At 40.4% G+C, this 23,186-nt stretch overlaps 1 protein-coding gene across 1 annotated transcript; it reads left to right on the top strand.

Moving 5' to 3' along the window:
• The first annotated feature begins 1,095 nt into the window (after nt 1-1,095).
• On the top strand, nt 1,096-22,006 carry ctnnbip1 (catenin, beta interacting protein 1). Its single transcript, XM_080031027.1, has 4 exons — nt 1,096-1,190; nt 8,860-8,974; nt 9,789-9,879; nt 19,159-22,006. The coding sequence occupies exons 2-4, from the start codon at nt 8,879-8,881 to the stop codon at nt 19,215-19,217; spliced, it is 246 nt and encodes an 81-aa protein (XP_079887153.1). The 5' UTR covers nt 1,096-1,190; nt 8,860-8,878; the 3' UTR covers nt 19,218-22,006.
• The last annotated feature ends 1,180 nt before the right edge of the window (nt 22,007-23,186 follow it).

The raw sequence follows: 23,186 nt of genomic DNA, 5'->3' as shown, positions 1-23,186 counted from the left end.
AGAATAACCCCCTAACACAAACAGCAACTGAAAGAGGCTGCGGTGAAAGCCTGGAAAAGCATCACAAAAGAAGAATGCAAAAGTTTGGTGATGTCAATGGGTCACATGCTTGATGGAGTTATTGCAAACAAAGGATTTGGGACAAAATATTACGTTTTATTCACTTTAATTTATTTAAAGTCTATCTGTTCCAATACTTTTGCTCGCCTAAAATTGTGGTGTTCCTTTTCAAATAATGCTATCTTCTACGTTGTGTATCAGATCCAGATGTAAATACCTGGAAATGAAAGCTGAAATGTTGATCTATTGTCTCATATTCATCTTTTGGTGTCAAACCCAAATGTTTCCAGTCTACAGCATAAATAAAGGAATTGGACTCACCGTTCCGATACTTTTGGAGGGGACTGTATAGGCCTACTTTAAAAAAGAAACAATTTGATATTAGAATATTTCAATGTTGTGGGTACAGAGTAGTCAGACAGAATAATATGCATTTGTTCTACTATTATGTGAAGTTAAATAGCCTACCATTTCAAACTGGAGAAGAACATTTGTAAAATAAAAAAGACAGGCTATATGTAAGAACCATAGATAGTATAATAAAGAACGCAGAGTTGGTTTCTTCTTCTTCTTCTTCTTCTTCTTCTTCTTCTTCTTCTTCTTCTTCTTCTTCTTCTTCTTCTTCTTCTTCTTCTTCTTTTCGGTTATTGGCGGGTTGCAACCGGTTGCAACCATAACTTTTTTGGTGCATACCGCCACCAACTGTACCTGTACCGGAGTGTAACAACCGCATTTATGTCATATAATACACATATAGGCTAATGAATAAATAAATAAATAAATAATCAGATAACTAGAGGAGGAAACAATAAAAATAAAAGGGGGGGGGGGGGTAAGGAGAGTTGGTTTCAGCAAGGTTTTCGTATTTTATGACACGGGTTTTAAACTTTAACAGAGATTTGAATACGGTGTAGCCTACGTTTATAAATACATCGTGGAGAGCATTGTAGGGTGCTGGTGGCCCCAGTGGCCGACAGCGGTACTGCACATTCAGCTGGACTCTAGCTGCGTTGAGTCAGTTCGCCGTAGCTCTGCCGACTGGAGGGATGTGACCCCGGAACAGGACGCCCTCCTACAACAACACACCATTCAAACAGAGCACAGAAGAAAGAAAAGCTGGAACAGGAGGGGTAAGCTCGCGTGTCTCGTTGTATTCACGAGGTGCACATTGTCAGGCATTTTTAAACGATACCTGTGTCTAAATCCCGGCGTTTACACTTCTGGAAAGCAGCGGTACCTGGATGGTGTTTGCACCCATAGGAACTTCATTCAGGCTTTTGTCTCGGGCATGCTAGCGAGCTAGCTTGGCTTGTTAGCATTGCCAAGGGTAGCGCGCGTTTGGTAAATACCTAAATTGAATGTTTGTCAGGTTGAAATGAGTACGAGTTGATAGTAATTGTTAGTGCCGTGCATACATTTTTCGACGACGGGTATCGCTTGAAGTTTACATCGAAAATGCGTTGGAGGGTTAGCGCGAGCGTTGCTACAGTTTGAACTGTCTGCGTCCTGGCTGCAATATGATAACAGGAACAGTTCACAGCCATGTGTGTCCACTTCTTAGAAGCAAATGTTTCTTTCCTGGGTTTTGAGGGAAAAAAATTGTGTATTTGATGTAATATTTTCCGAGTTTGTATTTTAAGATGACTACCAGTTTTTACTTAACTATCAATCACAGCTTACGTTATTCTACGTTGTTATGCAGACCCTCGTTAGCATTACTGTTAGGCTTACCCTTAAATTTAAAATGTTGCTTCAACCACATAAGCTACTGTAGCATACATGTGATGGCTTTCATTACAAAAATAATAATAATCATGTTCAAGTTTGCTGTCCACATAACTCCATCAGTGGTGTCCTATTTTTGGATCATGCCACCCATGGATGCATTGTGCCACCCTGCCTTTTACAGTGTCTGCTTTCCCCCCACATGTCAGATAGCTTGATAGACCCTTTGAATGGTGAAGCTGGCACCATGCCGGCAGTGGGGCATTGAGTGAGGAGGAGGAGTGGGTATCACCAGGGCTTGGCCTATACAGGCTTGCGCTCTGAACCCTCCTGGCAGCTAGTTGGTCATGGACAACAGTATGTCAAGCCTTCCTTAGTTTGCACATACCCTGGATGGATATTTGTGATAGATTAGGACCCCAGTCCTCGCCTCCTCACACTCGGGGCAGGTGCTCAACCCCCCTGAGACCGGAAGGGATCTCATCAGCTGCCCGCGGGCACGGCACAGTTTGGAAGGTTGGGCTGGTTCATGTCACAGCCTCTTGCTCTGCGTTTGGCACGGGCACTTGCTTGCCTGTCAGCATTAACTAGCCAGCGTAGTATCCTGTTGTGGCCTGACGCTATGATACTAGAGCTGCATGCATTCATTCAAGGCTTACGCACCGAGTCCATATGACAGAGGACTCCTGAGGATCACCAAGTCTTTTCAACAGATTCAAAGAATAAAACTTAAAAAGCATAGCCACCTTTTATGTTGCATGGCATCCTGCACATTTGCATTGCATGTTATTGTTCAAAGCACATGGATCTTATAACTTTCTGAATTGTATGCACTGCCTTGACAGTGGCACTTTTGAAATCTTGCAGCCATAACCCCCAAGGGACCAGCTTAAGGCAGCAGCTTCTGTTTCAATTCCTTTGAGGGACGCTGATGAGTGAGCTAAGATCTTCCTAAATCACAGAGCGGATTTAATCATGTAATACAGCATGGTCTGGAAAAACCAAGAGTGTGTCAAATTTGCCACCGTGGAAAAAATTGCAAAATCAGTTTTCTTGGATTTTAATTGTAGAAATATAAGTTCTTAATTGAACTATAGTGAAATTACAAATGTACACGTTATACGTAAGTAGCCAATTAGAATGGGGGAAATGAAAAATGTTATTTTCCAAGGGACATTACTAGGTATTCATTTTCAAAATGTCATGTCCTGTAGCAGAATGTCACTCACACTCTATAGGTCCTAGCTAGCTAGCATCAACTTAACGTGGCACAGACATATGGCAGGGACAGCTAAGCACACCCAGAAACCCAGCTATGAACTGAGCCTGTACAGTCAAACAGGATTGTTTGAGTTCATGCCTCACGTGGTGACAACAAGACATGACCTACTTATCAATCATGTTTTCACAATCCAGTTCATCACCATTGTCCCCAAATACTGTAGCCATTGTTGTGCGCACTGTACATGTGAGGAGTAGGCTTCACACAAAGGCACTATGCAGACATCCAGAAGGTCCAAGCCAGAGCCTTTTCTGGCCTGCCATGTCTGCTCGTCTGGCTCCCGCTGCTTCAGGGGGACCCCATGCTGCCACGACCCACACGGAGTCAGTCTGCTGGGTGAACATCGGCCGGTTAAATATTTTTTCCATTTTGTTTCCCAAATATTTAGATAGGTAGATCAGTGTTCCCGCAGGGTCTTCAAATAATTTAAAAAAGCATTGAATCTAATATTTCAAAATAAGGCATTACATTTTTCTGCAAAGTATTGTACCTTTTAAACAAAGGTCTAATATTTTTGATTTTGCCCTTATAACCGCTTTGGAGAGGGGTCATTATCTAACTAAGCACATTTGGATTTTGTTATCAAGAGTAAGCATACTTCACAAAGCTGTTACAGTATTTCAATGTGAGTTTATAATAAATGTTCTTTTATTAAATGTACCTTTTTAAAATGCGTCAAAGCGTTTCCATTATATCCTTCTTTTGCCAGTATGGCCTGACGTTGGCATTTCATTTTAAGTGGCATTAAGAAGTATTGAATTCAACTTGTAGATCCCTCAGGGTACCCTGTTAGATGGATGCTATGTTTTGTAGGGTTATAGGCTTGAAACAAATGTCAACCATTTTGATTACGGTATGTCATAATCATCAGAAATCATTAATCAAGCAGAAACTCAAAAAACCTTCAGCTTCAAAAATTTGAGTATGTAGGCCTATGTATGCACTTCTGTTTTACATAATTTTTAGTTTTCGTGACATGGTAAGCCATCAGTAGAAGAGAGCATGTGTGTGTGAGTTTGTGTACCTGCAGTGTGACACAGCTGCTCTGGAGAACCAGGCTAGGTTGTTGGCAGCTCAGCTGACAGCCACCCCAGGCTTCTAGCCTTCTAGGGTTTCTCACACATTTGCTCGGGATGTTGGAGCAGCTCGTGATTGAATTCAAATCATTTTTCCTTCTCAGTTTTGGCTGTTGACCTCTCGGGGTCTTCTAGAGTTCTGGCTTTAAGCCGCATTCAGGTAAAGCTAAACTCCACTCGAGACACGGTGTCAGTCAACTCAAATGGCCTGTTCCTTTTTTTTCTGCATGCTCGAGGAATTTTACTTCTAAAACAATCAGACCTTGTGCATGATGTGAGCAGCTGATTCTAGAGCCAATAACAAGTGGACCGGGCCATGTGTGACTGACTGGGCCGCTGCACTGTGGCAGCCTCTGCCCTTCATGACCCTACACAAATGTGAGGGCCTATCACATTGCATAGTGTAATCTCTGGCAGCAGAGCCTCACTGCACTGTGTTGCCCGGTCAGAGTGTTGAAATGGTCTAAGAGGCACTAATGGACACTGATACACAAATGTACACAAATCAGGAATGCAGAGGCCATGGAATGAACATGCTTGTCTTGTCTATTTTTCTTTCTACCGGCATTACGGAATGGTCATTTACAGTGGCTGTGGTCACTTTTGCTATTCATGTAGTAAGCCCGTCACTGCTTGCACTGTTTTGTTATGCCTTCGGTATAATGATATAATACAAACAGTAGGACACAGTTCATTTCATTGAACATCAACACTTTTTTAAATGATTTTGTTGATGCCATCTATCAAAAAAACATTGTGTTTTTAATTACATGGCATTCTCCAATATACAATTGATTGAAAAAAGCTATCTATGAAACATAATGATGATTACTGTAACTAAAGATGAAAAAATTACCTCAACAATTATTAAAATTCTCATGTATTTTAAGAATGAAAAAACATGTGATTTTTGTAAATACTGAAAAAACTGAGAAACAGTATTTATCAAATCACATCTGTAAGTTGACTTTTTCCAGTTTCTATTTTTTAATACCACTTATATTAATGAATGTTACCAATTGAATATGAAAATCAATGGACTGAAACAAAGCCAAAGAACAGTTAGAAAACGTGCAGTAAAACTTCACTGAAGCCTATATCATATTAAAATCCAATATTGTGTTTTTATTCAAATGTTTGGAGATTTGAAGCTGGCTCTCGTGTTGTTTTGAGTTTCTCTTAAATTTCTCAGTTCACTATCAGTGATGCTGGGGTTAACTGGGCTGCCCAGAGAGGATGGGGTACACAGAGCTCAATGTCTCACTCTTAACCCAAACCCGATATCACAACACAGACAACAGTCCGCCATGGCCAGAGGGGGAGGGAAGGGGTGGGGGGATAGGCCTATACCAGCATTAAAGAAAGCCTTTGATTACGTCTAGAATATTAGCCGCATGCGTCTGAGGCTCGCTGAGCATCCCTCGAGGGATTAGTGTTGAGACGGCCCACCTTTCAAACCCAACATCAGACACGCACACAAAGGAGCCTGACAACATCCGTATTGTGGTCCTTGAAAAGCTGTAAGATGTGCTACACAGAACAGCGTGTATATCAGAATAATGCCAGAATGACCCTAGCAGGCTACACATACGCAGGTGTCTTTCCATAACACTATTTATAGGTCTTTAGCAGAGTTACAGTATATGTATGTAATACCTAAACTCTCTTTTGAGCAGTCATCAAGGGGATGTGTCAGATCATACAAATATATATAATATAGTACAAAAAGCTTTGGTCCAGACTGCCAAGGACTCAGCCTTGGGATTGTTGCTCAAGTCGCCTCACTTAATGCTCTGGGAAATGGATTTCTCTTTTTTCACACTAGTGATGTACTTAAGGAAAAATTAAGATATTTATTTGAAAAATAATGAACAATATTGATGATGAAAATTATAGTTTGATAAGGTAGTTCGATTCATATTGTGAGATATTAAAAAAAAAACAGGCTCCCATACAGGAGTCCCATCTGGAGAATTGTTGGAATTATTAGCATGTTAGGAAAGCCAGTTTGTCGAGCAGGATTGCATGGATGAAACTACTTATTACATAATCATATGCACAATGTTAATCACTGTTGTATACATAATGTCATCCAGTTCACTGAGTCCCAGAATTTTAAAATCGTTGTCCCTGTCCGAACAGGTGAAATCTAATAAATAAGGAAATCTTACTCGTACCTCTCCTCTTTTTTTTAAGTGACTTACATAGAAGTCACAACAAAAGAAAGGGATCACTGATGATCACCCTCATTTACAACATGTCCAAGCTGTTTTCTAAGTTCTCCTTCCTTCAGATATTCTCCTTATAACGGTCACACTGTTAGTTCTTTTTATAGCAAATATTGATGTAGATGTAGGATGAGATGAGATATTGTTTCCTGTCTGGTAAAAATATATATTGAAATCCTCAAAATAGTCAGAAGTCTGGGCAGAGAAGATGTTGCTGTTTGCATATGGCCTGTTTTCAACTTCAAAAGCAAACATCAAGACGATCAGACGTCAGTCGTAGAAGCAGCAGGCCTATTTATACAGATGAGGAATATGAAAACTGTTGGCCTTAAGTGCAGAAGCTGATGAAAATGGTAGTCTAAGTCTAAAAGAAATCAACAAAATTATTCATGGATATCCACCACGCTCCTGCATCACTACCCCCTAACGCCACCATGAAGATGTACCAGGCAACTGACACCATCCAACATCCATCCCGCCATGGCTGTTTTGCTTTTGAGTCTTCAGCAGCTCTCCAACTGAACTATAGAAGTTGACAAAAACGGAAGAGAAGACTAGTTGTTTGCATATTCAGGAGTGGTGAAAAAGATCAATTCATTTAAAAATAGCTATTCCTACCTCTTGCGATTTTTAAATTGATTCATAATTTGCCAAAATCGATTTAAAACAAATATGATTATTGTTATTAAGAAAGTATTTTGCTGACCCAGTAATGTTGACTTGCCTTTAAATCACATGCACTAAAATAAATAGACTTAACTGAAGATAAAAAAGACATTGACTACAGTAGATCATGAAATCCTCTTTTGAACTGAATCCAGAAATCGATTTTTAATGGAATCGTGACTCCAGGAATCGGAATCGAATCGTGCGATTCCAAAAGATTCACAGCTCTAGTAATCAGCTGCTAAAGGTTGCTGTAATTCTAAGGATGATGGCTAGAAGCATGGTTTCTCCAGCTGCTCTGATCTGGTTGAATCCACACGCTCAAAGTGGCACCAAAACGCCAGCCAATGGCCAACAGTTTGCCATTCACCCTCCTCCCCCCGGGCTCTGGGCTGGGATGGGGGGACGGCAAGCCAGCTCCTCAATTAAATATAACCCCACATCAAACAGCCTGTCAACACGCATTAGTGGTCCTTTGTATTGATAAGAGGCCAAAATAAATTGCCAGAACTATCATAGTCACTGTGACTCCCGTAGGCTTTTTAGGAAAGATTCTAAGAAGGGAACAAACCCTGACTTGCATACTGATCTCTTCAATGACTCTTATTTTCATCTTCATCAGATTTATCCTTTTCAAATGTAGCGCTTTTCTGTGAATTAGTTCGTCTACATGTTTAGCTATTTCAATAAGCACATTTTGACTGGATATTAAGGGCTGTATGCCTCGTCTGGTTGGTTTTTATAGCAGAGATCTAATTCGACAACCGCCGACCTTGATGTGTGTGCGCTATCACAGCGGAACCTATGCCTTTTTCTGTCATCTGCATTGGATTTGGCGGTTCCTTTTATCGCCTTCCTCTCCCTCCCCCCTTTCTCCCCCTTTTGCCTATGTTTTGCATCTCTGCGGATCGACAGTGAAAATAGGTCATTAGTTATACGGAGAATAAGAGATGGAAGGAGCAGGCAGGGGCGAGATCTATGTGGAAAACTGCCATGCAATATTAATGACAGCTATTCATACTGTGAAATGCCAAACCTACCCTGTGACTACACTGACTGAGACAAGGCCCCTGACTTATAATATCATCACTGTTTATATGAAAGAAGTGCTTATCAGACACGCTAGCGACTGTATCGTTTACCCTAATTGTATAACATCTAGTCCCAGAGCCTAGTGCTGTATGTTTTAGGAGTCAGATTAGAAAACCTTTGATAATTGAAATACAGTCTTGTATGTTGTTATGGCACCAATGATAGTTCAGTGTTGCTGACTATATGAGCCTTATATCTGATAAAGAACACTGCCAAGGAAAATATGACAACTGTAAAACTAACATTTTCCTACCTGGGTGAAACAGCCTTTACTATTGCTTTTCAAGCCTGCAGGGATCATGTTCACAATCAAAAGGTGTTTGATAGAGTATCACTCTAATCAACTTATAGCCAGTCAGACTTTGTAGACGAAAAAAAATGTCTTTTTAAAGGTGGAGTCAGCAATTCTGGAGAATGCTTATTGTCAAAATAAGTGAATCCAGTGATAATACACAGCCTAGGCTCTGTAAACTGGAATGTAAACAAAGGGTATGTTCGAGCAACATGCCAGTAGAACCTAGGCTTTGTATTATCACTGGATTTTTTCACACACAGTACAGATAGTTAGCGGATCGTGCCGAGATATTCACTGATTTTAATTCTCCAGAATGACTGACTCCACCTTTTTTTAAAGTTCTTTTTTGAACTTCTTATAACACTTGAGTGATTGTGTAGCTGTGATTTCTCGTAGGTCTTGTGTAACATATTTTTTTTTTGTCTGTGTATCCAGAGCCACAGGAGCAGGGGGCATGAACCGCGAGGAGGCCCCGGGGAAGTCTCCTGAAGACATGTACATCCAACAGAAAGTGCGGGTCCTGCTCATGCTTAAGAAAATGGGATCAAATGTAAGTGCAGTGTCTTGACAGTGACACATACTGTATCTGTAGATGAGGCAATACATCTACAGATACAAAAATATACAAAAGGTAAGATGGGTTCTTCCGGAAGCAGAAAGAGTGGCAACTATTTCATCTCAATCATCTCATCAAAGATTCAGAATGGATAAAGACCCCATGTCAAGATGATGCTTTAGTGTTGCAGCACATGTCTGTTCTGGTGGAAAAGTGATCATCTGGCGGCCTGGGGCATATGGGGCAACTCGAAGAAATAATGTTAAATAGTGAAATCAGTGTGTGATGGTTGTCATTTCAGTTGCTGGCTAAAAAAAGGTACCCTGAAATGGGCCATAATTTCCTGACCTGCTTGAACATATTTGTCCTTTTAAAACTGTAAATGCTCAAAAAGTCTGAGTGTGCAAAAACTTTGGATACTGTTTCACAAGTGCTATGTGATCCATTATGCAAGAATCTCCTAAATTAAGATACATTCTGAAACATTAATTTACATGTCTAAAAATTGTAAGTGAAATAAATCATACCTCAGAATTGTCTTTGTTGAAACACTTGTCACCAACTTTGGCAAATGCTCTACTTTCAGTGACTGTCTTTGTGATTCTTAAAGCTGCTGTAGATTTACATTTTCTAGAAAACAACTTTCACTTTCCAAAAGGGAAGAATGGAAAAAAATAGCTTCAGCATAAATAATTTATTTTTAGTTTTAATTTGATTTCACTAATGACAAAAGTATACTTCTACAAGATAATATTTTGTTTTCTATTTGTTTTATAAATTGGAACCCCCTTTGGTTACTCCTCCTCAGCTTACACCGAGTGAAGAGGCGTTTCTCCGGAATTACGCAGGTGTGGTCCATGCTCAGATGAGCCAGCTACCACAGCACAACATAGACCAGGGTAAGATTGTGTGAAACGCACAGGCACGCACGCACACACACACACACACACACACACACACACACACCATTTTTATTATGTTGGAACCTTTTGTCTTTTTGTTCAATATTGAATTTTGTTTGTTGGATTTTGTTACCTTTTCTATGCAGGTGTCTTAGTTTATATAGTTCTAGTTTTTATATTTACATTCTTAAAGATAAAAGTTTTGTGGACACATATACATTAGGACACACCACTTCACATGTAACAGAGATGCTACTTTGCCCAGACTGAAATCCAGGGAAAATCCCTCCACCCACATTATTCAGTCTTGAGCCTAACAGATTACCAGTGTGAACTACTCAATGGCCCACCAGCACTGTGACATTACTCACATAGCAAACAGTGTGGCTGACTGGAAATGAGTGACTCATCCTCAGAATGGGTGCAGTGCAATCCCAACGCTGCTTCTCACAAGTGGCCTAGATAAACATTCTCAGTTCAAATATTGTCTATATGCTGAAACAAATCGCTTTTGATACGTATTGTCATAAGACTTTGTTTGCCAAGTAATATAGCCTGACATGTGATGAACATGCTTTTCCAGAACACCAGATGGCGTTGTTGAGCCTTCTATATCTCCTCCACAGTTTTAACCTTTTAAACCACAAGAGGGTGCTAGATCAAACAAAACGCTGTATGTGGAGAGGCAGTGCAGTCGCTGGAGAAAACCGCAGCAAATTCTTTTAGAGGATTTTTATGTTAAGTAGACTTTATCAGCTGCTTTTCAGGCTCATACCTGTCGGATAGGATCAATGCTGCCCTCCTGTGGCGAAGCTGCTGGGCCCCTTTATGATACTGGCTCCTGCAGGGAAGCTTCCTGCGTGGCTTTACTACCTACAGTGACATGATATTTCTCCTTGTCTGTGCCCTTGCTCCGTTCCAACTTATCACTGTGGTTTTCTGTGTTGGAGAAACACAAGGATTATGATTATACAGGGTATTAAGGAAGCAAGTAAGAGTTGCAATGACTTTGTCTTCTCTGGTGTTATTTTAATCCTTGTTTCAACCTGCTGGGTATTAAACATATGAATCCATGTATCATTAAACGTTTAATATGGGTGATTGCATCATGGACACTGTAGATTGCATTGTTAAAGTGTCAAGCAGCAGAACATACAGCATTAAATCAGAGATGCTGATTGTGTCAAATCTTAAAAAGTGAGATACTGATTTGAAATCATTAGTTTTAAAAGGATGTTTTCTATCTGTTGAAACAACTACAGACCAGTGGAAAAGTTTTGCTGCATGCCATAGTTTTCTTTCTTCAGGCCGATACAGGATTCAATGTCTATGCTGTGTCAATACTGCTAAGAAGAGCGCCATTAATTATGTACAAATGACTGGTGAAAGGTGCTCTGAGTATGAATTATACATCACAAAAACAGACACATTTTGCGTCGTTTGGCAGTCTGCCACGTTCTCGTTGTGCCAATAAATAATTTGTGGTCTGCATCTCACCTAAAGTACTGTGATTAGGCATGGTGGAGATAGCTGAGAGTTAATCACTTTTAAACGCTGCACTGAAGGACAGCCTTTTTAAGTGTCAGCACATTTGGGGGTCCTTGAGTCGGTGTGAGGAGGTACAGTCAGTTACATTAACAGGGAAGTCAACATTTTGATCTAGTCTTTGATAGGGGAAAAGGGATGAAAGGGAATATTTGATTGCCTAGCAAAAAATACCCAAAAGATGTGATATGTTTGCACCAGGAACCAAAACGTTGTCTTTTCCTTCACAGAAAAATAGACATTTACACCATAAATTGATGCATAAAAAGGACAGATTGGTGGATAGAAATCCACCAGAGTGCAGGAAATTAAGTGTTACACAAAATTTCTGGGGGAGCACCCCCTATAATTTCTCCCCCAAAATGTTGAAGCAAAATCTAGCCTATGCCCCTGCCCTGTATGTATGCAGGTTACATACCTAGATATGTTGTTTTTAAAAAGAAGGCATGTCAGTAAACGACATGTCTGGCTCTTAGTTCGATTCTCATTTCGTAGAGTGGCCTTTTTTTTAAATGAGTTTGACACCCTGCACTAGTATGTTGAAAACACTAGACGTTGCGTTAAACACGCGTCGCGGCGTTATATAATATTAAAAAGTAAGATTTTATTTGATTCTTGTAAAAAACATGAAGGAGTATAGGTAACTATACAAATTGTATTCATACATTTTAGGGAAAAGACATTTACAGTTTTTTGAATTTCAATGAGTTAATAATACTGGACATGTTGTTGAATTGATTTATTTTTTCAAAATTATGACACACGAGACATTTAATATTGGTTTAGTGTAATAGCTGTCATAAAAGGTACATGTTTACTATAATTGCTGCTCAGCTAGCTGTTTTGTGCTTTCAGTTTATAAAGTAATAGCATTTAATGGTGGAGTCACAGATTCTGTAGAATGCTTGTTGTCAAAATGAATTTGTCAAAATCAGTTAATAACTCCTACGATTGACTACCTGTCTGTGCTGTGTGACTGTGCGTTAAGGGGAATTCTGGTGTTAATACACAGACTGGGCTCTGTAAACTGGTATGTTAAGAAACGGGGCACACCGTAGCTAGCAACTTGCCCGTTAAGAGTCGAGGCTATGTATCAACATTCAGCTGCAGCAGTTTGAAACAGAGGACGGGTTGAACATGATGCTGATGCAGGATGCTCTGATACTAGAATGGAGAGATAGCAGCTTCATCGATTGAGGGGCAGCAGGCACAGAGGGCACTGAGGACACAGTGGTATAGTGGAGACACACTAAGATATTCATTAAGGCCAACTCAAGGCTGAAATGTATTCAGGAAATGACGAGGAATAAAGGTTTGGTGCGACAGCCCACAAATGCCAATGTGACAAATGTATTATCATCACTGTCAGTTTAGCGTAGTCCAATAAGAAAGCAAATGTGTGGGTGTTGCAGTCTCATCTGTCGCTCATCATCCGACTGATTGGAAATGTTTCTCAAACTCTGAATTATTCCTTCAGACTGTGCTCAGTTGTCAGTTGCTACCCTGGTTCCCTCTTGTAAGAAACCAGAGAAAACCAAGTAACCGACTCGGGGGTTGCCACTCATATTTCTTTTAAGTCTACGGGTCACTGAATTAGCATTTCAGATAGTTTAATTGGCTGATTACCATACATGCAAATACTGAATTTTGTTTTGCAATTTTAATCAGGCCATAGAGGAATTCTCTGCCAAAGGCTCTAGTGCTGAGAATAAATAGTTTAATTTCCGTTGACTTTCATGCAATGGATACCTTAATGCAGCTGAATAACAGAAGCATAGAGGAATGACGATAGCGGTCGAGAAGCACTTGGAAATGAAGGGTAACTCATTTAGTAAAGCCTGATTTTTGGGACTTTGTTTTAGTGTGAATTGGTTGTTTTTTAAGTAACACTGAATACTAAGTCTCTCTCTCTCTCTCTCTCTCTCTCTCTCTCTCTCTCTCTCTCTCTCTCTCTCTCTCAGCAGTGCTGACAGCTTTTCTGCAGCACAGTAGTACAGACGTTTTCTCTTTCGGCTGTTGTTCTTCCCCCTTGAACTTTCTTATTCACAGCTTCCTATAACTGACATCATGTCACTCTAAACAATACAGTCTGTCAGAGCCACTCATACGCCAGGACTTGTTATCTTGTCTGATTTGACAGTGAGGGAAGTTTACTCTTCCCAGAAAGACGTCTACACAAATAGGATAGACGAGAAGGGGTTTCCATAGCAACCTCAGTTGTCCCAGGAAGGCTAGCGTTCCCTGTGGGCTTTGGTGTTGCTGCGATGTGCTGCATCAGTAGATTGGAGCAGGTGTCAGACGCCCGGGAGGCAATCTGGTGTGCTAATTACACAGCCAAAGTGTGATATTCAATTCTCTCACTCTGTCATTCCCATCCTAACTTCGAGAAAAATGGCCTCTCTTGTTTTAAATGTTACTGCAGCCTTCACTAAACAATTCATAATTCATATTGTTCTTGTTGTCGGTTTACAATAAGACTACTCCTTAAACCTGCCTTTTTAGAGTGAAAGCCATGTGAGCAAGGAGCTGCCTTTTTGTTTGGCGACGCGGCCAGCAGAGAGTGGTATTGATTCTTTCTTTATCCTGTTTGTCACTGCAGCATGAATAAGAGACAGAGACTCAGATTTATGAAGTTCCACCAATGTCTTCCTAACCTACCTTGAATACAGTAGTAGTTATATGGTTGTGTAGACATTTGTTTAAGGATGGTTTCACAACAGCTGTTTCCCACTCTAATGTGCTGAATCTGCCCCCATTTGTCTTTCTGATGAGAACGTCAGAAAGAAAATTGGCAACAGCAACCAATATTTTAACCAAAGTCATGTTGAACTCTGGACCTGCTTCCCAAAAATGTGCTGCCTCATAAGCTAATTTAGTTTCTGGATTTGCTTTATAAAATCTCAGTCATTAAAGCTCTCTTTAAAGGATCCAATTAGAGGAGGAAAAACCACTCCACTTAGGCCTAATGTCAGAGCCTGTTAAATCTCTGACATGAAGAACAAACTGTTGCACAAATCTGATTCCACATTCTCTGTGGTATCTTAAATCCATCATTTGCACGTGGTACATCTTTTTTCTGATTATGGAAAAACAGCAACTTCGAAGTAGATTATTTTTATTTTTAATTAACAAGGAAGTCAATAGAAATATTCCTCAATGTCCGTGTAAAACAGTGGCTGGGACAAAATGGCAATGTGACAAAATAATAATCTGGCAGTAGTATGAGGGGCAAAGGTCTGTCTGCATGGACTGTACATGTCCCTGTATTAATACTCATGTAAAAGATATAAGGGACTTTATACTTGATGGTAGTAACCAGTTACAGGACTGGTTAGTGGACTAAATAGCTAATCATTAATTTTTTTAAATGCACTTTCTCAAAGTAGATCTGTGTTTGTTTGTGTCGACACGTTAAGCTGGACCACACCCCCTCCCTGTGTGGTGCTTCTTTACTGGCCCCTGCTGTTGTGGTCATGGGGTGGGAGGGGGGGTCTTTATCCTCTCAGCTGACCCTGCACAGATTGTGACCCCAAATGCTGCCGCTGCTTCTCTGACTAATAACTCAGTGGTGCTTCATCGTTGCGACAGTAGAGTGGTCATATGGCTGCTTCTCTGCTTATTCAGAGTGGAAGGAGTCGAGGGATGCAGCACGGTGCCGTCTACTTCAAACACACTCCCTTTAGGTTCATTTCACAGCTCTTGTTTCCTTAGGGGTTTCAGTGCAACACACTGTATGGTTTCTTTATTTTGCGCTGTGCTACATTTCGTCAACCACATATTGATTCTCTCCATAGTGCAAAGAAAGGCTTTGTTTGCCTGTGAATTAGTCCAGGTGAATAGATGCAATGGAATTTTTTTTTTCTCCAAGAATTCAAGGTTGTTTATTTGTCATATGCACAACAATTACAACAGCAGTCGTAGGCAATGAAATGATTAACTCTTTCAGGCTCCCTTCAACAATGCGATATAAATGTATAAAAGAAATACAAGTGTAGAGAGCAACGTAAAACCTAAATACACACAAATGTAGTGCAGAGACACAGTGCAGATAAAAATTTAAGTGTAGAGATAAGGTACACCATATAAATATAAGGTAAAATGCTAAATCATTTGAATTGTAAACTAAATAAATGTAATATCGTACATGGAAAGAAAAAGAAAATGGTGCTCTGGATGGTTGGGACTGCATCAAATGATTCATTATTCTCTGTTTCTGTGTCAATCCATTCTTTTTGAAAATAGTGCTTTTTTAAAAAGTCTCTTTTATATTGAAATAGTTCTATATCTGCCGCTATCTTCTATTCTTGAAGAGACCATTTCTGTAATGAAGACCCAGGCTTTTTTTCCGGTCAAAGTATTTATGGAGAACAAATCAGATGACATGCCTGGTTCCGCTGTTATTTATGTAAGCCAGCGTCCACAGCCACTCTGTTTACCCCCATGAGGCAGGGTGAGCAACGGATCGGGCACAGTGGAGGGAGGGGCCAGAGCCGCATCCAAACAACCCAAAAGCTGTTTGCTCATGGATAGCAGCATCATCATCATCAGGTCTGCCATCCACTGAGGCAATCTGCAATTTTTATCCGTCGCTAGGCAACAGTGTTGAGGGAATGAACGTTTCCATTGTGTAGGCTAGAGTTTATTTGTGAGTATGTATATGTGTTTGTGGCAGGGCGAGGTCCCAACTTAACTCTCAGTGCTCAAGTAAAACCGATATAGCCCAGCCATCCACTTGGCCCTGTGGGTGTATTTTGAGAGCATTTCTGATGGCCGTCTAGCTCCAGTTGCACAGTGGTCTGACACGTCAATCTCTGAACTGCCCCGGTACACACGGGGGAACTCCTTCACGCGACCACAAAGTGATTCAGACTGGCATTTATTGTGAAAAATGGTTCATATTGCCAGTTCCTGTGCTAGAAAATATCAGCGGCATTCAGCAGTAGTGTAGTGTGGTTCAGGTCGGAGTTAGTGAGGAATTACATAATTGTGTCTTGTTCAAGCACCATTATCTGTGCTGTCTCAAAGCAGATTAGATGTATGTCAATAGAAGCATGTCTCGGCCCAAATTGGGTTTTTGTTGTTGTTGTTGTTGTTTCCAGTGTTTTTTTCAGTGTGTTTAGTTCTCTCCCCTGCTGCTGCTTTTGCCTATTGGCTTCCTCTTTGCCATAACCTCATTTTGTAGGCCAATGAGCTCCTGTGGGAATAGGAACTTGAAAGTTCAAATTAAAACACGCCCTCCCCCAAAAGTCTCTCTCTTACGAAGCTCCCAGCAATCTGAACAGAAACAGCCTATTTATTCTCCCCACTGAGATATCCAAATGAAACACAAAATTCTGTGTTTGGATGGTCTGATGAGGAGGCTCTGCCTTTGTGCCAAATACATGCGGAAGCTCTCAGTCCCTGGCCTACTTTCATATCTCCACAATAATTAAATCTAACTAGCACTAGAGGGCTGTGGTGAATTTTTTTTTTTTAGCAGACGTGCACGAAATGCCGTTAGGAATTCTTCTCAACCCTGTGCAAAGGCGTGGAACTTGGTATGATATTTATGCAAAATCTTTATATGCATTACATGATCATGCTATACTATGGCAATAAGTTGTCAATTTGAAACTTTCTTCCTTTGGCGATGTTTAAAATTTAGGGGTTTCATAGATCTCACAATCAATTTACTACCGCTACCAAGCTGCAAATGCATTTCACTAGGCTGTCAAGCATGACGGTGCAAGAGGAATTTTAATACTCACCCTCATCACCTAGCGGAAGCACATCTCTCGCTCCCTCCCTCCCACTCACTCTAGGTTCTGTAGACTGAATTTCTAAAATTAAACTAGTCTAGTAAAGTGAGGCCTATGGTAAAGAACAGTTGGATAAATAAGGGGCTGAAAGAGCATTGTGTATTTCATTTCATCTCCCTCTAATATAATTCTTATATGTCCAATCCTTTTTAAGAGAAAAAGGCCCAAATGACTTGATGAATCACAGTTGGCAATATACTAATAAATGATGATGTCATGTTAAACAAAAGCCAGCTGACACAGTGATGTTGTAACTGGCAGGATCCATTAGTTGACTCAACCCAGATAAGCCTGTTAATGTCATTGGGTCCTCATTCAAGCTGGAGTCAGCGATTCTAGAGAGCATTTGTGGTCAGAATCACTTTGTCAAAAATCATTGAATATCTCCTAACTATCCTAACGGTTTGTGTGAACTGAAGAAAATCTGGTGGCTAGGCTATGTAAAGTGTTGTGTAAAGTGGAGTGTAAACAAAAGGGTATGTAAACAAAGGGGGCCCACTGTAGCAAGCAACATACCCGTTTACAGAGCCTAGAATGTGTATTTGCACTGGATTTATTTTCAGTGCGCACACACATTTGTACAGGTAGTGGATCGTGAGGAGATATTCACTGATTTTAGTAAAGTGATTTTGACAACAATCATTCTCCAGAATCACTGAGTGCACCTTTGCAGTAGGTCAAATTAAAAGAGGCACAAAAGGAGAAAAACTAAATCAGACCATTTACCGTTTCAGTCTCTTCTATTTTTGGCTCCATTGATTGTCTTTCAACTCTTAACAGCTTAGTGAGGTTAGGATCATCAGCTGGATTCCTTGTATTGTTCACTCACAGAGGGTCTTGTGGCTCACGGCCTAAGCTGCAACAGCAGAGAAGATTGAATGGCATTGAAGCCTCAGATCTGAGTGTTATCACAACAGAACAGGATGCTGTTTTGAGCCATCCACTCGACGTGTGTCAGTATCTCCCGTCGTGGCACTGCGATGGCAGGCGCTGCCTTTCCACAACAGGTGAACACAACAATGGAGGAATTTCCCTGGATGCAACAAAGGGAATTTCACTGTGTTGTATTCCCACTCTGCTTTTACGGTTGCAGCTGATAGGATTTACTGGATACTGGCGGGATCCAAGGACCTGAGCAAAACTTGGCTTGCATCACACTTTGCACTAAAATGTAGTATATCGAATTCTCCAGAGGATCTCTCTTGTGTGTTTCTGTCATTGTAACTGCATGGATCACATGGTGGTAGATCGGATGGAAACTTTAGCCAGGTCACACCTAGTATCCATGTAAAGCAATGAGGTGAGACATTTCCAGTGAGTCATTCACAAATTATATTTGTTCTGTGCTGCACCTTATTAATGAATTAGTGACTCAACTGGAGAAAACAAACTCCACATACCTCTGTACTGACTTCAGATCCTCTTTGACATATTGAAATGAAAAGTCTTAATTCTACAAATATGAACTCACACATTTATCCGCTAATGACAGGTTTGCGCTTAAAGGTGGAGTCAGCAATTCTGGAGAGTGCTTGTTGACAAAATCCCTTTTATGAAAATCAGTGAATATCTCCTCACGATCCGCTACCTGTCAGTAATGTGTGCGCGCCGAAAGAAAAATCTGTTGTTAATATACAGCCTAGCCTCTGTAAACGGGCATGTTGTTGCGACAGTGGGCCCCATTTGTTTACATACCAGTTGACAGTGCCTATGCTGTCTATCATTGACTCTGGATTAATTAATAGTACGCAGTAATGACAGGAAGCAGATCGTGAGGAGATAGTCACTGATTTTGACAAAGTGATTTTGACAAAAAGCGTTCTCTAGAATTGCTGAGTCCACCTTTTTGAACTGTCAGCCTGTCACTGTTATGGAAATAAAAGCGTCACTTGTTTGGAGGACTCACATTAACATTGTGCCGTTGGTTCTACAGGTGCAGAGGACGTGGTGATGGCGTTCTCCAGGTCAGAGGCGGAGGATCGGCGTCAGTGACCCTGGGCCCCACCACCCCTCCCCCCACAGCTCCCCATTCCACCCCAGTGCATCCCGCCCCCCCGCCCCGCACGTTATCCGCACCAATCCAAACCCCACAAAACGCCACACTGATGAGCTCAGGAGAGGAGGGGTGTGTCTGGGAGGGACAGAAGGGCAGGGGAAGAGAAACACAGGAGGTGGCTGCCTCGCTCTCCCCCAGCCTCTTCCATCCCCAAACCCCTCCTCATACAAGCTGGCACACCATTACCCAGGATGCATTCAAGTGCTTCACAGTGGGTTTTAAGCCTTGCAGACAACAAGGCAGTCAGTGAAAACACTCACAGATTGTGTGGATGAATATCAATTGTTATTTTTCATTTTGTCAGGTGGGTTGGTTTTGTTTTGTATTAAATTGTCTGTGTTGAGACGTTAGGCAGTGTTACGTGTTATATCTGCTGTGGTCACTGGAGGAACTGGCCATTTTAGCAGTTGATTGAAGCAAAGAGAAATATAGTTTTGGTCAAGCGGCGAGTGTGATGATCGAGCGTGTTAGGGGAGCGATTTGACTTATTTCTGCTTACCCTAATAGGGCTGAAATTGTTTTGGATTTAGCTGTTGTGTTGAAAAGGCTTTTGATTCTGTCACACAAGAGGGCCTCATTTATAAACACTTGATGTGTGTAAAAAGTGGCATACACCATGCTCATGTTGGGATGTTTCTGGAGAGAATCAACCCATCATGCTGAAGACTAAGTAGTGAAATAAAGGCCTGTTCCTTTATCAGCTTCTTGCTTTGGGAGGTCAGAGGCTCCTGGTGACCTTTATTCTCTATTCCAATATGCAGCTACATTTTGTTGGTATCAATCTTAATATTTTACATTTAGATTAGATCATTTGGCTCCCTGACAATGCAGTGAGCACCACTGCTGTGACACGCTCATTCACTCTTATCGGTCAAACCATAAATATATATAAGATGAACAAAAACAAAAACGTAAAGTCTTACTGACTCCAGGTCTGCAACATAATACACTCTGTAGCATTCCTCTTTGTGGTTCTGCAGACTGGCCTTGTTCACATGTGCAAATACTAGAAGCAGATGCAGTTTGACGAGCGTGTTAACACTGACACCAGGCCTGTCCATTAATTCTTGTTGGTTAATGATGGGGGTCAGCAGCAGGGCAGCAGCATAACTCCACAGTTTTTGAACATAGGTTTTTGTCGAATCTACGCACCGTTTTATAAATGAGGCCCCACATGATTTTCTGCTGCTTTATTTTGAAACGTAGGCTGTTGAGAGCTTTCCTCACGGGGAAAGTGTAAAAGTTAAAGACACTAGTGGATATAGTCAGAAGAAACATGAAACACACAGTTTACACATTCTCCCCAAACAGTTACTGGTTTTGGGTTATTGTGACGTGGTAAACTTTTTTTTTTATTGTACAGATAGTTGGGGAAAATACAAGAATGAATTGATTGTGCCAATTGTATTTTCTAAAGTTTTTATTTTATTTTTATCTGCAAGATAAAAAATGTAAGATAATGATTTAAGACTGAAAAGAGACGGGCTGTAGTTGTAATTTATTGTTTACTGAATTGACCTGTTCCAGCAACACACATCCTTGAAGATGAAGAACCAGTAGATAGTGAAAGCCTAACGTGAAGCCAGTCTTTGATGTCATCAGCAGTAGCTCTTTGTTGACACTAAAATCACACAAACTCTAATTTTTAGTGAACTGTAACTACGCACATGAAGCCAAACATAAGAACTGTGTGCTATCTCTGACTGTACTGTATCTCTTGCACTATTATCAACGGGATATTTGCAAAAAATACATTTTGATATTTAGCACAGAGATTCTATGTTTGGTTGATTGGATAAAGGAAAACTTTGTTGACATGTTTTTATTCCTTCAGTGATTTTAAACAAAAAAAAGAGAAAGAAGCCAACTCTGTGTTAATTGACTCAACTGGAACACTCAAATGAATATTTGTTAAAAACAGACAAGATTTTTTTTTTCTAGTGACACGCTCAATATTTAATGTGTTTTAAGTACAGTTTTTAACTTGTATAACTTAAAAATAAATGTAACGTAATGTTTTCAAGCCAAGCATGTCTGCCTCGTGGTATATGATCATTCAAGTGGCGCCTAGGATCTTTGAAGCCTTGCCACAATGACCATTGTTTGTACATTCTTGACGTTTGTGGAAGCTACTTGCTCTTTTAAAATGTAAAAAAAAAACACATTTTTCAATGGGTAAAGTGTTATCCATCACATCTTGTTGGCAATAACTTTTATTTGAATGTCCTCAGCCATCTTTGCAATGCAAGCCGCCAACAGATCTGCCACGCTGTCCGCCTATATGACAAAGAAATTTGTCTTTTTATGTTTACTTTTGTTTTTAAAACATTCTTTACCTGTCTATGCATTGTTTTGTTTTTGTTTTTTTCTAAAAAGGCGTCTTACTGTACATTTTACCTATCATCAGGGTTGTTCTTCAGCCGTCTTTCAAGTTGTGGATGAATGTGTGTGTGAGTGTATGAATGAGATTCTTGTCGAACTTGCTACCGGTTTTCATTTTCAGCATGCTGTTGAGTTTGAATAGTATCGATGTATCTTTTTACTGTGATGACCTGACCTTGCCTAATTGTCCCTTTCTTTCCCCTTTCTTCTTTTGTGCTGCCTTTTTGTATTTTATTTTTTCTCTCTGTTGACATTGATTAGTTGGTTTTGTTTTGTATGGCTGCTGACCATGTCTTGACTTAATGCTTCCAAATCCTATACCAACTGAACCATTAAAGATATTTTAAACGGTGAAAAATTGCCTTTCTTTCTTTTCTCCATTAGAAAGTTAAACCTTTTCAAACACGCAACATTCTCAGACATTTCCTACATAATAAATAAAGTAAGAATAAGAGGCCTGTCTTTAGATAAGGCCGAATGCTGGTGGGCCAGGGAAGAAAAACAATCGGCAAAGTCATAAGGGTAAAATCATGTTTTCTTTTGTTCATATCACCTGCATGTACATAAAAAAAAATTACTGATTTGTTCAGTTGATAAGTGAAAAATGCAGTTTGAACACAGATAAGTATACACATTTGATTGAATCTGAAAATCGGAAGAGCTGGGAGTCCCGCAGACAACAAAGAATGTCTCTACTTGAGGTCCACTTTCAAACTTAATCTGGAGTTTACAAATACTGTATATCATGCTGTTTTCATCAGAGGTGGTATTTACATGTTAGTTCCCATGCATTCAGACACGCATTTCATTCAGCTCCACACCACACTTACTGTAACAGCAGTGACACCTCATGTTCCAAGACTTTGTGACATCTTCACTATTGTGAATTGACTTGTCATACAAAAACACAACCTTCTCCCTTGTTACCTAATAGTAACCAGCCTAGTACATCTTCCCGTCAAAATAGTAACGCATATGTTAAAAATTGGTAGTGGGAAAGGGGGGCTCTATGTTTGTCCTATGTGCTAAAGATGAGCATCTGTTCACTGTTCCCATGCCCCTTTTCACAGATGCATGACAATCCAGCGATTTAAAGGGAGCAAGCTGTGGTAATAACAGGCCAGCTGTTGTTGGGCAATGTTTTTCAGTGTTCTTCTTGAGCCGCTTTAGACAGTATAGCTGTCATTTACTGTTTCTCACTAGAACAAGGTGAACACTTGTTTTGTAATTCATAAACCTCAGCCACTGGTAGGCTATTAGATCCTGGTGTGGTGATTTTGTGTATCCAAGGATCGTTTATTAACACCAGAGATGAAATTGTCATCTTTGTCAAGAAAATGCATTTTCTGTTTGCATTGATTACAATGATTTCTTCTAACAATTTGCCACGAGACGCATGTTGGAGTGACAGTGTCCGGACGTCATTGGACACAATGCTGCTGGCTGAAGTGTGCGCAAAGTGCTGCATGTGAGGGCAGCACATCTCTCCTTCCATGCACATAAGCTCCCTCCCTGGCTGTACA

Source organism: Ammodytes marinus (genome assembly GCF_949987685.1).
Source record: "Ammodytes marinus genome assembly, chromosome: 7".
NCBI classification, from domain to species: domain Eukaryota; kingdom Metazoa; phylum Chordata; class Actinopteri; order Uranoscopiformes; family Ammodytidae; genus Ammodytes; species Ammodytes marinus.
The sequence above is the reverse complement of the archived record's forward strand: the minus strand, read 5'-3'. Positions and strand labels throughout refer to the sequence as shown.